This window comes from Eutrigla gurnardus (assembly GCF_963514095.1).
Source record: "Eutrigla gurnardus genome assembly, chromosome: 18".
NCBI lineage: Eukaryota > Metazoa > Chordata > Actinopteri > Perciformes > Triglidae > Eutrigla > Eutrigla gurnardus.
The window spans coordinates 8048725-8064550 of NC_139929.1; the positions used below are offsets into that span (position 1 = coordinate 8048725).

At 41.9% G+C, this 15826-nt stretch overlaps 1 protein-coding gene across 1 annotated transcript; it reads right to left on the bottom strand.

Moving 5' to 3' along the window:
- Positions 1–13855, bottom strand: tnk2a (tyrosine kinase, non-receptor, 2a). The gene is made up of 20 exons (XM_084034072.1): positions 13383–13855; positions 12076–12238; positions 11852–11922; positions 11373–11579; positions 11137–11286; positions 10941–11036; positions 10453–10634; positions 10213–10339; positions 9960–10106; positions 9403–9497; positions 8802–8996; positions 7638–7729; positions 7053–7097; positions 6720–6958; positions 5347–5550; positions 4625–5265; positions 3202–3337; positions 2842–2937; positions 2488–2615; positions 1–1322 (listed from the first exon to the last, which is right to left on the bottom strand). Exons 1-19 carry the CDS (start codon positions 13497–13499, stop codon positions 2493–2495), a joined length of 3126 nt encoding a protein of 1041 aa, XP_083890198.1. The 5' UTR covers positions 13500–13855; the 3' UTR covers positions 1–1322; positions 2488–2492.
- Between the last annotated feature and the right edge of the window lie 1971 nt (positions 13856–15826).

Below are 15826 nucleotides of genomic sequence, written 5' to 3' on the forward strand. Positions count from 1 at the left end.
TAAAGAGAGAACAAATTTCACTTTATTAAAAAAACATTTTGGAGGCCATATTTGCATTTTTCAAGCTGCTCTATTGTTACAGTATAATGCACTCAGCATAACATACAGCAGAGAACAAGAGCTTAAAGTTGAGCATAACAGGGACAGACACACACACACACACAAAAACAAGTGTTTTCAACATTTTTCATCTTCTTGTTTCAGTTGTATCTTGAAGAAGAGAGCGACTGACATAAGTGATGCCCTCTCATATGCAAAGTGTAGCTGAAAGAATGGACTGTGGAATCACATTTATGATTGATAACTGCGCAGATACATGCTCTGAAGCTGGACGTCGCTACCTGCAGCGCTAAGCACACATGCACACACGCACAGCAGCTGCCTACTTATTCAAGTGGATGAAGCTTAAGAGCTTCTGCAAGAGCTCACGATGATCAGGCAGCAGTCATTTTCATAGGAAGAAATACTAAACATCAATTTCAGGCTGATTAAACATGTAACTAGCGGACGTTCCACTCAGTCCCTAATACCCTGTGTTCATTACGAGATGTTAGATATCTTCACATTTCTGTTTTGGCATCTTATTGCCTACAATAAGATCAAAAAAATTCACGCCTTTTTATAAAGCTTATAATGAAGCTTTTATACATTAATACCCGATATTCTAATCAGTACATATCCAGTATCTTATTCACTTCGCTAAGTAGATGAATCTTGTTCTGACCAGCAGTTAATGTGTCCTCAAAAATTCCCACTCGTGTGTCCACACACTCCGTAAAGTGCTATATACAATAAAGCATCTTATTAGTACATTTTCATAAAAACATCCAACTATATCGTTTGCTGACATTTCCCTGATATTTTTTTTTTTTTTTGGATCACTTCATTAACAGCAGAAAGGCATGGGCATTTGCAGTGTAAATGTAAGCTTACTTATCACACAGACACACACACCTGAACATGCTCGCATTCACAGCAGACACACACACAGTAAAAGTTTTTCAGCGGCTACAAGCAGAAACCTTCTTCTTCAGGTAATAATACACAAAAACATAAATAGCAACTGTTCAAGTAAATGCGACTCATTTAAGAAGCTGCTCTGTTAGCTTATAATGAGCATGAGTGTGTATGACACATGTAGTAGCAGGTATTCACAGTACGTCAATTGAGGCACAGATACTGCTTTATGTTCCTCCGTTCATTAAAATGCATCGCCGCGTCCCGAGTGCCCGGAGCGATGAGTTATGGCATGTTGGTCCGAATTACATCAGGAGCTCGTAAGTAGCTGATTACTGCTAAGTTTGTCCTCCCGCTGTCACTTCCTGTGAGACACACAAAGAGAGTGATGTCATTATATGTGTACAAAATCTGTGATATCACTGCAAATCTTCTCCTGAGAAAAGTGAAAATTCCGCCCAAATTTAGTATACTAGTAGTAAGAGGAAACTTAAGCTAACTAGCCAACTGGAACTATTTGTATAGCAACATTTTATGTTTAAAAAAAAATAATAATTCAGCTCACAGTTTTGGTTTTCTGCACCAAAACCAGTTACAAGTTACGACAAGCACCAAAGCAGAAAAGGTTAGCAACTAGCCAACGAACACAGTGTTTAGCATTTAGCAGCTAAAGAGCCAGAAGTGTTGGTGGGGACCAAAAGCAGAGCTAAAAGGAGAGTGGATGCTACACTTACATTCATCACGTGATCAAAACCAGAAATCAGCTAATTCAGCTTTAATAATACATTTTTTTACATTTTATCACAGTCTTTTACGTGACGCAACATACTGTCACAAATAAGAGCAAATGTTAAAACTTCGAGGTAAATTATGGGGAAAAGGCTATAAAGAACTTGTTAGACATTTTGGAAAATACACTTATTTGCTTCCTTGCTGAGAGTTACATGAGATCGGTAACACTGTCATGTCTGTACACCAACCAGAGCGAACACTTAGCACTAAGACATGAGTGATATCGATCTTGAGCGCATTTCCCAATCTGTTGAGTGACTTCTTTAAGGTGGATGAAACATTAATAAATTAGGGTAAAACAAAAGCCACCAAGCAACAAAATAATAAATGTAAAGAAAATAAAAGTAACCCCAAAATTGACCCCTGGGGCACACCATAATTGTTGAAAAAAATTAAAAAGGCACAGTTTCAAACGACAATCAAGACTTAAAAATTTGACAACCACTAAACTTAAAGATATTTAATAAAATGTTTAATCAAAATTAAAAACATCTCAGAGGTTTAGGGTTTGGGCTGCTCTAACAGCATGTGGGCGCTCAGACTGGGTGTCTTAACTCTGACAAGAGCGGCAAACAGATGGAGCAGAAGAGCAGATGGAGCGACACACCGGGAGGTTTTTTGTAGCATCGCAGTATCAAACTCACATTTGGGAGAGACAACAGCTGATACACATAATTTGGACTAGAATAGCTATTATTTGCAGTCTTAATTTAATTAAAAAAAGGTAGTTTTTCTTACCTGTTTCAATGTGGTCCGTATGTGTCCAGCATTAGTTTGCTGGCCTGTTCCAGGTTCAGCTGGCAGCGCTGCAGAAGCTCCTCACACTCTGCTCTTGACCGGAGGCCCAGACGAAACAACTGCTCCACCTACAACACAAACAAAGAAAAAGAGGCATTACATACAACATGTTTTTGAACATTTATGTCCTGGTCAGTGTCTTGTCTGAATTGCATGAATTCAAATCACAAGAAAAAGTTCTGCTCATTTTATATATAAACTTTGTAGCAAAGGTTATTCTACTTTTTTGTTTTAGGGTACCTGGTAAAAACATCTACTGAAGGACACAACAGGTGTGTAGACAAATCCGTGTACCTTTAAATGATTTATGGCCTGAGAGATGCTCCAGTTGTGACTCTGCAGAGCTGCTTGACACTCCTCCAGCGTGATGCCGTGAACAGCTCCTTGAACCTGTCAATCACGGCATAAATATATAATGAATGGATGACTGCCTCTAAATCACAAATACTCTATAGTATTATACAATACGAAGCCTAGAAAAAACTAGAAATACTCCATGTTCAAAATTTCTACAAATAATTAAAGGGTAAAAATATCTATAATAATTCCATAACACTAAGATTTAATTAATTTGTTTTTAATGTATTATATTAAATTAAACGATATTCAAATACGGAGGAAAAAATGTGTTAATTTCCTTTTCTTCTCCCTTACCTGTTTGATGCTCTGCTCCTGTTGCATGCTGGGAGCTGCAGTTCGCCCGTTGTTGTTGTTGTAGGAGGAGTTTGGTTTGGCTCCGCCGGGATGCTGAATCATGGGTTTGACCGCTGCCATATTGGCTGCTCCATATCTGATAAAAAAAATATGGTGAGAGTTTTTCAGTTTCAGTTAAGTATGAATCAATGTTTCAAACATAACAATGTTTATCTTTAATTGAAAACTGCACTTTTATATATATGCGGAATCAAATCTTGTACGACAATATATATATATATATATATATATATATATATATATATATAAGATATTGAAATGGTTTTAAAAATGGCTGTTCAATCAGTGGTCTATAAGTGAAAAAGATTCAGTATGTTTTAATTCACACAAAGACTGCAAAAGAAAATAGTTTGGGTCACAAATTAGTTTGATTAACCTCCTATTGTCTAAAAAGCTAATGTGAATTGTATTATTTAACTGTGAGCAACACACAAACAATAGACATTGCTGGAATCCAAAAAACAGAGTGCAATTGTAGAAACATCCACAGAAAACACCTCCAGGAGGTGATGTTACCTGAACTGGATCAAACCTGTGCTTTTTTGTTTTTTTTTGCCTGAGTGAACAACACTTCAGGAGACAAATCCAGCTCAGTCATGCTGTCACTCAAACAGCACTTTCTCATTCTGTATTGAGTGACAGCTGCTCTCTATGGGTGTTATGTGAGCTTTCCCTTTGAAACTGTTGTTATACCTCATGATCTTTTAGTGTTTATAGTATTTTAGGAACAATACGAATGAGCTGGGAGAGCTGTTTTATTGTATAACATGCAGGAAACTTGTGGGAAGTTTGCCGACAGCTGACAAAACAATGTCTCATCTCGACTTTGACTGAGTGGAAGTATTTAATGTGGCATATATTTCAAGACCTCTAATCAATGTTTTTATCATACAGTATTTTTTAAATTAAGACTTATTCAACAAACAACTAAGGAGCAAGCAGCTCACTGCTCTTAAATATAACCATATGAATTTAAGATATTTTACTTACAAACATTTGTCTCTTGACAGTTTGTTGGATTTGGCGCCATCTAGCGGTGATGTTGTAAACTGCAACCAACTGAAACTTCTCCCGTGTGCCAAGCGTGGGAGACAACTACGGTGGCCGATGCCAAAACGTGAAAATGCGAATGGCCCAAATGTAAAGATTTGTATTTTCTGATAATAATATAAAGAAAATTTACATTTAACTACTATATTCCATTTTCTCAAATAGATCCTCCTAAATTCTACACACTGTTCCTTTAAATCTGAATGAAAGTGAACTCAGAAAGAAGCCCCCGCGAATTAGCTATCGTAGCGAGTTCCAGGACAACTTGCTTGCTAATGAAGCTACTGGACACTGTTTGATATCAGCAACACACCTTTCCAGAAACGCTGGTCGCTCTGGCAGCGGGGCGGGGGCGGAGCTCTGGGAGCTGTCGATCAGTGTGGACAGGCCACGCCCCTCACTAAAGGCGAGAGGATCCAGTAAGGAGCTGGATGAGTAGGAGGAACCACGAGCTGAGAGCCGTGAGGAATGTGATGTTGCTTGAGCCATGGAGGAGTTGTTGGAGGACAGAAGGGGACCCAGGAGCCCGGATGCCCGGCGTGGGGAGACAGAGAGTGGGGGAGGAGGCAGGGCCACAGGGTAGGAGGACAGCGGCGGCACCAGTGGGAGGGGAGAGGAGGAGCGGGAGCCCGGCTGAGAGAAAGCGTGGTCTCTGGGTGGGATCTGAGGAGGCGTGTCTTCATCATTGCCCATGGAGATGGAGCTGGAGCGCGCTTGCGGGTGGGTGGTGCGTATGGAGATGTTGCGCTTGGAGGGACGCAGCGGGGGGACGGGGCTGCGGGGAGGCAGCACCGGCCGGTCCTCGAAGCAGCAGGCGAAGGAGGAGGTGGAGGTGGGGGAGGGAGGAGGCAGGTAGATCTGCCGGTGGGGACCCATTGGAGCCAGAGCCATAGGGAGCGGGGAGGAGGGGAGGGAGCGGCCCGATGCCACGGGAACCTTCAATTTCACCATCACCTACACGCAGGAAGACAGACAGAAATATTATCATGTGTCTGTTTGTGTTTCTCCTCAGACACAGAGGAGGACTTTCTCTACCTCTCTCTGTAGTTCCTGGAAGAGGTCAGCTGACTGCGATTCGCTCCTGCCCCCCATAGCACCGCCGGGCGTGGTCGCGGCCTCCTCAGTAAATCCCTTGTTGATGGACCGCACCTCCTGGTCCTCGGATTGGTCCTCAAGATCCGTAGAAACCTCGTCGTAAGTTGGTTGAGGGAGAGGCCAGTCCAGGATGGACGGCGTGTCCTGAGGATGAGAATGATGGACATTGGAGAACAAAAATGTCTTACAAGTTAGTTTAGGTGATCTTAGCGAAAGGAGAAAGAAAGTTAGAAAAACTCCCACTGACTTTTGTAACAATGCTGATAACTAAAAATCCAGCCTTAGAACAGGGCCTCTCAACAGTAGGTCATGTGGCTCACTTCATATTTCTCTGTTTTTTTTAGTTGAGTTCATAGATGTGTGTAATATCAGCAGTTCAGAGAAGAGGCCTTCTCTAGATGGCGTCGATTTTAACACGGATAAACATATTAAAGCTCCACACAAACTCTAGCTCAGTTGAGATGATCAAAGGGAGTCAGAAGATAAGAAAGCAACAGGGGGAAAAGTCCTTCGTAAACCCAAAGTGAACTAATACAGCATGAATGTGCACATGATCAATCAATGAGCACAAATCCATCACATTGCACTCACCCTGGGCTCATCCAAGGACAAACTAATGAATGGCTGTGAAACAGAATGTGCCGCTCCAGAAAATGGATATCATCGACCTCAGCTAGATACATATTGAACAAACCGTCATGTGACAAACGGGGCGGACGGAGCTGGAACTGAAGCTACAGCAGCGAGCTAACCTGCTAGCGTGTGTACTAACAGCTGTGTTCCAAAGCTATATATTTGCCTACTCTTACTATTTATTCTACTGCTCATACTTTGCTTTTCTGCATTTCTTGTTAAATGCTAAAATGCATTTAAAATGTACTTTATTTTTGTATTTTTTAACTATGCAATGACAAATTTGAAGCTAATTATAATATTTTTATTTTTATTTTATTATTTTATTTTTTATATTCTATTAACATTAGAATTCATCATCCCATTGTCTTTTATTATGCGTGTCTGTGCTCTGTATGCTAATTAGTACCTGACATTGCAGTAAAGTGGTCCTGAAAAATATGTTTTTTTTAACTAATATTTATATTATTTTCTGTCTAGGGAGCATGGATGCCTTTTGATGAACTCACGGCCATGTTTATTAATGTGCACTATCCCTGTTAAATAAACAATAAATAAATAAAATTTGAATCACCACTAAATTAACTTTCATATGCCCTTCCACCTCCATCACATGAGTCACTTTTACCCTTCTTAAGTCTAAAAAGTCACATCCAGCTGCTTCCACTCAGTCACTGCACCTTCAGTGTGTCCTCGTCCGGCTGCCGCGTCTCGGTGAGCGGCGAGGGCGTAGTCGAACTGAAGCTGTCGTCGGTGAAATCGATCAGCGACACCTCGCTTTTGGCCGAGCGCACGCCGGACCCCTCCCACGGGCGGAGCTTCAGCCCCAGGGACACGCCCAGCTTCTTCAGGCCCGACGAAGCACTGGAGTCGTCGACGTCGTCGTCGTAATCATCCATCACGGAGTCGTAGAACGGCTCTGCACACACACACACACACACGGGCAAATCAAACCACCAGACTGAGGAAACAGAAGCATTTTTAAAGCACAATTTGGGAAGGGAAACACTTACTCTTCAGTAGAATGGCAGGTTGAGGCGGACGAGGAGGAGGTTGCTCTAATGAAGAGAGTTTTAGGTGTTTAGTACATGTAGTGGTGGAAGAAGTATTTCAGATCATTTACTTTACAATATTCCACTATGAGTAAAAAGTTCAAATCTTGAAAAGTGGAGCAAGCACTCCACAAAATACAACCTTGCAGATTTACCACTTTTATATTTTGATGATGTTTATGGTTGTGCTAATTTTAACTGCTTAATATACCGTTGGGTTATTAAATCTACAGCTATGTATCATATTCTACAAGATCATCAGCCCTGTTTTCAGTGTTTTCCAAGAAGCTTTTTCAATTATTAATTTAGCTTAAGAAGAAGATATTTCTAAAACCATGAAGGAGCATTTAATCCATCAGTTAAATATTCAAATATTCCAATTCACAAAATGTAGAGATACGTGGCTTTAATCTGAAAAGTTTCTATTGTTGTCAAACAAATGTAGCGGAGTAAAAAGATGAGATGAGATGTAGTGGAGTAGGAGTATAGAGTAGTATGATATGGAAATATTTGAGTAAATGTTTTTAAATTTTGGAATAAATTTACTCTTGGAGCGGTTGGGGAGTTTGGTCGGCCTTGCGGTCCCCGAGTCCACCCCAAAGACATCCGGAGGGTCCATGGGGTTCCCCAGATACAGACTGAAAAGGGAGCAGACAAGTAAATCAGATTTGAAGAAAGTTGTGGCGGTGAATTAATTCAGCATCAGTTTCTGTAAAGGCTACAAAGTAACAACTTCTTATCTCCTTAGCACATCCCCCTTTATATTTGATAAAGCCAATACATTTGACAGGGTTGGACACACTTTGTGCTGCAATCACTGCACAGTGAACACGCTGATTCAAGCATTGAGGCATGTTCCGTCCTTCATCTGGATTTGAGCGTCTTCTAATAAAAGCTTAACAAGCTCATCTGTAGGTGAACTGATGCACTGCTGCACCCTGGTGGAGAGTTACAGTACGAGCTGTGCATAAAAGCACATGGTCCAAGCTTCATGTTATTGATAGTATATAGTAGTTTATAAGATGGGCTATTAATTTGCTGTATATTGTGTATTTGTACACGTTTCATGGTGTGTTGTGTAAAGTATACTTGTTGGACTTCGGAGAAGCCAAAAATAAATTTCCACTGAGGACAATGAAGTCAATCTAATCTAATACTGTATGAAATTTAATATTCTTCATTTTATCAAAGAGAAATCTGTGGTTTAAAATAGATCTGAGGGCTCAAAACCTGATGAAAGGATGTGTTCATTTATTGTGACATTTAAAATATTGGATTATTTCACCTGAGAAGCTGAGAGTTTATGACCAACAACCACAGATTATGTATAGAAGAAGTGGATGCAGTGATCAAGCCTCAAGTTTTGGCCATCTGGGGATTTTTTCTACCAGTGAAAGGAAATGACCATATTTGGACAGTGGAGGAGCGGTGGGTAATTACCAACAAGCAGCATGAAAATGTGGGAAGTAGCACATATTGACCTTAAATATGTTCTCCACAGTTAATACAGGGATTTTAGTTGGACATTATAGAGGGAGGGAGGAATATTAAGATTCTTATTATTAGGAAATGCTGTTGCCAGTGGTTTTCTCTTCTAGTGTTGAAGCCTCTAATAAAGCCCTTCATTTACTGTTTAATTTCCCATTATATAATATGTTTTATGTACTAAAACTTTAGGTCTTACGACTTCATTCGGTGAGCGTTATTAACCTGTCTATGCGATCGGCATGTCCCCAGCTCCTGTGAGGGTCCGTGTCTCCGTGCCCAGTGTGAATGAAGGAGTGTTTGAGCGGTCGGCTGATGTCGTGGGCGGACAGACCGGCGACGGACGTCACCACGTGACGAGGAAACTGAGCGACACGCAGCGTCCCCCGGTTCTGACCTCGCCACCAGTAGTGCTCTGCCCTGAAAACACACACACACGGGCACGTGAAGATAATAAAGAAGCTGCCTTCTACTCTGTTTCCCATCAATGGGACTTCCCAGAGCTCTGTTACATGAATACAATAATAATTGCAAACCTGTGGGTTTTCATTTGGGCAGTGATACACACACACACATCATGATATTTCTATAATGAGCCAGTAACAGGACAGAAATTCCACTAATTATCCACAAAGCAAGGAATGCAATGTCCACAATAGATGCATTTGTTGTCTAGCAGGAATGACCTTCGCTCTGCGCCGACACACACAAGCACGACTTTCAAAAGGATGTAATTTTGTTAAAATGCCTTTTTTGTGTGAAAATAATTCAATTAACTCTTTTTTTTTTTTGTTGGGCACCCGCATGCGTTGCATTAGAAACTGACCTTCCCTCTATGATCGTGATGACGTCGTTCATTTTAATCTGGAGCTTGTCTTCCTCCTCAAAGTCCTGCAGCGCCTTCATATCCGTCGGCATGGTCTGCAGAACACACACACACACACACACACACACACACACACACACACACACACACACACACACACACACACACACACACACACACACACACACACACACACACACACACACACACACACACGCACACGCACACACACTTTGGTGTTTGAGCAAAGCGCATCATGATTTATTACAGCAGGATCAAAACATAGATTTGTATAATGGTGATTTATTCGTTTCATTGTCCTTTGCTTTGTGCCAAACTACTTTCAGAGCCCCAAGAGCACATTTAGTGGTGTGTTCCACACATGCCTAGTGGATCGCTACCACATTTTTTTTGTGTGTTTTGTTGCTAATTCTTAATTTTCCTTATATGGCATTTTGAATGATAAAATGACAGAATTACTACTTTTTTGTAAGTAAGATATTCTGACCACATTTCTGCATCACATGTACCAGTTTGTACTAAAACTCCTGCGCTACCTCGAGCAGGAAGTCTCTGAGGGCGATGAAAGTCGGTCTGTCGTCGGGTTTGGGGCTCCAGCACTGCAGCATGACGTTGTAAATATCCTGCGGACAATCGTCTGGTTTACACAGCCTCTCGGCGTCCACGTCCACCTTGTGGAGAATCTGCAAACACATGAAGAAAAAAAGGCTGAAGGATTAGCTGGTGATTTTTAACAAGAAAAGGTGTGTGTGTGTGGGTGTGTGTGTGTGTGTGTGCATATCAATGCACCTGGCTCCCATTAAGTCCCAGCCACGGCTCCTGTCCGTGGGTGAACATCTCCCACAGAGTGACCCCAAACATCCAGGTATCAGACGAGTGAGAGAAAGTACGAGACTTCAGAGACTCCGGAGCACACCTGCAGAGAGACGAGGACGCCGAGACGCAGAGGAGAGGTCAGAGAGGAAGCAAAGCTGTGGAGAGCAACGCTACGAAGCTGACGCGTCATTGAGACCATGTTGCTCTTCTCACCACGGGAAAGGGATTTTGTGGCCCTCCTCCATGATGTATTGGTCGGTGTGCGTTGGCAGCGCTCTCATCAGGCCGAAGTCTCCGATCTTCACCGTTTCATTGGTGGACAGCAGGACGTTGCGAGCGGCCAGGTCCCTGTGGAGGAAACGCCTCTGCTCCAGGTAGGCCATGCCGCACGCCACCTACACACCCACCGAGTCAGAAAGAGACGGCGGTGGGATGGAACATGATACTTTTACTTTACTTTAATGGGTTAAGAAAACAGGACAAACACAATTTCCTCTTCTGCGTGAACAAATAAAATGTAGAATATTTATTTGCCCTACATCATTTTAATGGATTGTATTTCACCAAATATGCCTGTGGATGCACAGGCATTGTGGAAGCACCATTAGTGGTTTGTTGGGAATAAACCAGCCATACAGTCCTGGACACTGCAGCAAATATTGGATGAGATTGAGGGTTTATCTTCGTGGTGTTGAACTGACCTGCACAGCGTAGTTACACAGAGAGGAGATGAGGATGTGACCCTGACGCTTTCTCAGACGATCCAACAGGGACCCCAGAGGGGCCAGCTCCACCACCTACAGACACACACCATATGGAAAAAAAACACCCATTATAACTTCATGATTCGGTGTGTGTGTGTGTGTGTGTGTGTGTGTGTGTGTGTGTGTGCTTTACCATCTTCATTGGCTGTGTGAGGACGATGCCGTACAGCCGGATGAGGTTCTGGTGGCTCAGTGAATGCATGGCGTTCACCTCTCTGATGAAATCGTCCAGACCATCAGAGTCCAACATACCGGCCTTCAGACACTTCACCGCCACCGACAACTAGAAAGGCAGAAAGGGGGAGTCAACCTCAGCCAATCAACAGCGTTCGTTTCACACGTCCTGCACACACGTCTACTGCGTCTCACCACTCGGCCGTTAGGTCCGGTCCACTCTCCCCTCCGCACCACACCAAACGTGCCGTCTCCCAGCCGCTCAAACAGCTGCAGCTCCGACTCTCTGATCAGGCAGGTGAGCGAGGCTCCCGGCTCGCTATTGGCTGTTGCCGCGCTGGACGACGCCCCCTGAGGGAGGGGCTGCTGGGGGTCGGCGTCGGGTCGTTTAACCGGAAACACCTACGAGCCCGGAAGCAGAAACCGGTGACGGGTTTTTTTATGATCATAAATTGACTTTTGATTCATTATCATTTTTTTTCCAAAATGGTGGATGAAAAAAGAGACAAAAGTTTATTGTTATTGATATTAAAATCTCTGCATTCTCTAAAGACTGGAAATCAGTCATCAAATATACTGTTTCCGAATGATTACAACACTATATCTGTGCACTAAAAGTAATGTGATAGGCTGGGTTGCCTTTGCAAAGTTGAGCAAAACATGTGTGTATGCACCTTGCTCATCCAGGACTTGCGTTTATAAAGGGCTCTTCTCCTTTTGACTGCCTCCCAAAGCCTCCTCTGACCTGCAGCGACACAATCACAAACACTGAACACGTGTCATACATAGATGGGATTCACAGTGAGCACAAACCCATCATTTGTATATGATTGATTATTTGTAAAACTCATCAAACAGCCGCCTGGAGCAACATGGGGACGCGCGACAACAAACGTACCGGGGCGTCCCATGCCGACCTTCTCCAGGTCTTCATTCTTAACGTAGTCGAAGTGGGAGAGTCGCGTGACGTTGAGCTCATCGCGGAGCCGCAGGAAGTACTGCTGCAGCTGCACATCTGTCAGCAGCTCCAGCAGCCACTCTGTCCCCTCCTCACACTGCATCTGCATACACACACACACACACACACACACACACACACACACGTTTACTTTGTTAGGACGCATTCCTCACTAACTCACTGATTCTAACTGTCTGTTTACTAGCAAAAACATGGCTGCATGAATTATTCAGTCATTGAGTGTGATGTTAATGGACACAGATGCAGTGGACATGGAGGACTCAATAACAAAATCAATTAGATTAGTAGAGAGTACATTTCTTTTTAACATTTGAACGGAGGCAATGTGTTTCCACCTGTTTCTACTATTTATGCTAAGCTAACCGCCTGCAAGAAAGCAAATAAGCATTTTCCTCAAAACGCCAAACCACTGTTTTATGTCGTTTCCCTGGAGACCAAACTTTGTGTCAAATTTTTAAATACTTTTTATCTGAATCTCAACATGATGTCACGTCAGCGTGTTAGTATCAGAGGGCGTATTATTCTCACTTTGGAAGATTTTGTTTTTCAAAAGCATGTGATGTCATTACATTGTGATTTCTGAGGCAAATACAGTCACTGATTTTTAAAGAAAAATACGTACAGAACGGGATAGTTAGTAGGCTCATACATAAAATAACACGTATGTCCATCAATCTGCTGCCCTAGTGCATGCTGGGAGGGTTCCCCAAACACCTACCTCATGTGGCTGCAATCACATGATCAGCACTCAACCAATCGTATTAACACTGTTTGTGGTTTCAACTCTCTCACGCGTTTCAGCCTTTCATTCAAAATAAGAGCACACAGTTCCTCAAGATAACTTCATCTGGGATGAACAAATCGCACTGCTTTCAAAAGACCCACATGAGATGAGATGAGAATAAAACAGGAGTGTTTTAGCCGGATAGCAGGAAGCTAGCCTGAATCAATTAAGCCGCATTGGAAGATCAGGACCCAGCAGGTTGTGAGACTGCTGCACTACATTCAAAATCCAATGGAGTCCAGTCTGTAGCTGCAGCCCAACAATCCCCATCAACACACACACGATCGCACGCACACACTCTTTATCACAAACACACAGAGAGAGAGAGAGAGAGAGAGAGAGAGAGAGAGAGAGAGAGAGAGAGAGAGAGAGAGAGAGAGAGAGAGAGAGAGAAAGAGAGAGAGAGGAAGAAGAAGAATCACTGCATGGATTCATATTTTACCATTTGTCCCCCAGCACTCTCTCTGATCCTCCCGTCTCTCTCCTCTTCGTCCTCATCCTCCCCCTCCTCCTCTCCTCTGGTGAAGGGGAGTCGCTGGTACATATAGCTCTCCCCCATAGCTCCTCTCGTCCTTCGCCTCTCCCCCTCTCTCTCTCTCCTTTTCTCCTGTCTAGCTGCTATACAGAGGAGGCGTCAGCTCTGCCGCCGTGCTCCCAGTCCGGTTTTGCTAATCTCCTCTCAGCTCCATGACCTTCCCTCTCAATCGATAGGCGCATGCACACACACGTTCCCAAACGCAGCGGGAGGCATTTGACGCCACTCTCTCCAGTCGTATCACATTAAGCTATCTATAAACTGCCCCCGTCTTCCCTCCCACTGGATCTTTCTCTCCCTGCTGACTCACGGCTTCCTGCAGCGTCGGACACCTCCATACTTCCCTTTCTCTCCCCCATCTTTTCACTTGCGCTCGCTCTCCATCTCTCTTCTTCAGTGGCAGCCGAGCCCACTGTCTGCTGATAAATATTTCAGCAGCTCTAACGAGAAGGGGAGGAAGCAGGGGGGAGAACGTCGATGCAAAGAGGTGGGCCGGCGGATGGGTGAATGGATGAATGGCCGGGGCCAAAGAGAAATAAATATATAAATATATATATAAATATATATATATATATATATATATATATATATATATATATATATATATATATATGATGTGGTGAATTCAAATAAGATATTTTAACTGATTTCAGGAACATTTATAAAGAAAATAACAGAAATAAGATTGCTGTTTTCCTCAATTTCCCGTACTTTTTCTTTTTTTTAGAATAAACAATTTATTGAACAATAATAAATTATTCGTCTGTCATGAAAATAATAGGAAATTCATCATTTTCAACACTATATATATATTTTTTTCTCATTTCATTTTCACAAATAATTGAAATCTCTCTCTACAGGCTCTTTCCACTAAATACAATATAATATATAATATAATATAATATTACATAATATAATCAATATATCCTGTTTCTATTCTCTGTGTAGATTCTGAACAACATTTGATGGCAAACGCAGGTTGGTGCCTACAATAAACGCCTGCACATTTTAACAAACCCTAGACCTAACTCTTATTACCTGGTTCTATGTGGTCAAACCAGTATCTGATATACAGGATGTTTGTATCACTATGATGATTTGCTTTAGATATTTAAATATAAAACAGACAAAACATTTTTTAAATTCGTATTACTTTATTTATTTTATTGTATTTATTGTACTTTTCATTTTGATTTTTTTTTTTTTTATATATTTTAACATTCATATTTTTATATACATATATTTATATTTTATATACATATTTCTTATTCTCATCTCGGGCAACAGCCGATACGCCCTTTTCCTCCCTTAACCTGAATTAACAAACCCCAACACTTACCCCCTAACCCTAACCTAACCCTTATTGCCAAATGAGCAAAATAAAAAAAATCACAGCTTTCGTCTCTCTGTGTGCTGGGTTTTTTTATTTAGGTCGATGCTCTAAATATAGGAAAACTAAATTTAGCTTCCATTCAGTGTTGGGAGAGTGGAACAGAGCTGCTGTACTTTGCTCTCATCGCAGCATCAGATACCTGAGGTTCAGTCAGATACACCGATGATGACGCAGAGAATGAAGTGGAGAGGGAACATTCAACAGCAACTTGCTGATTAATTAGATGGGAGAATGTGGAATTTATTGAAATAAACCTTAAGATATTAAATGTGGCGTCATAGTGTCACATTTGAGAAGCTGGAGGCAGAATAAATTCAGCATTTCTGGTCGAAAAAAAACTGGAAAGATTATTAGATTATCAAATTAGTAGCCAATTAATTATCTGTCAACTGACTAGTTGATTTGATCTTTGCGTCTCTAACTTTAAGCCGATACATCAGTCACTAAAAGAAGAATATTCTCGTATATATCTTGTTATTTGGTGAGATGTATTCATCTGTATAATACAATTATAATGTGCAGGTTAAAAAAAAATAATAATAATCCAATCCAATCTAATCCAAGTTTGTTTCACTGTTCTCACCCTGCAGAAGTCTTGGTTGATCAGGAGTCCAAAGCTGCAGTCAGGAGTGACTGAGGTCACTGGAGGTCACCTGGGGGAGGCCATGGATGGAGACACCCCACATCTACATACGCACATGAAGAAAGAGTCATTAAGATAAGATAAACTGAGCCAGAATTATTCATGACTAATGAAGCAAAAGTACACTGCTCTGACAAAATACTTGAATAAAACAGAGCTCCATCTGTCTTTTAACAGCGAAGTGCTTCACGGACATGACACAAGAACAAGCTGTCGAGCCTCCAGTCCTTCAGGGAAAAGTCCAAGGAAGTCAAGTCTGTCGCGCTGCATGAATGCTGACCATAAAGATGACAAACTGTCATTTAAATATCTTTT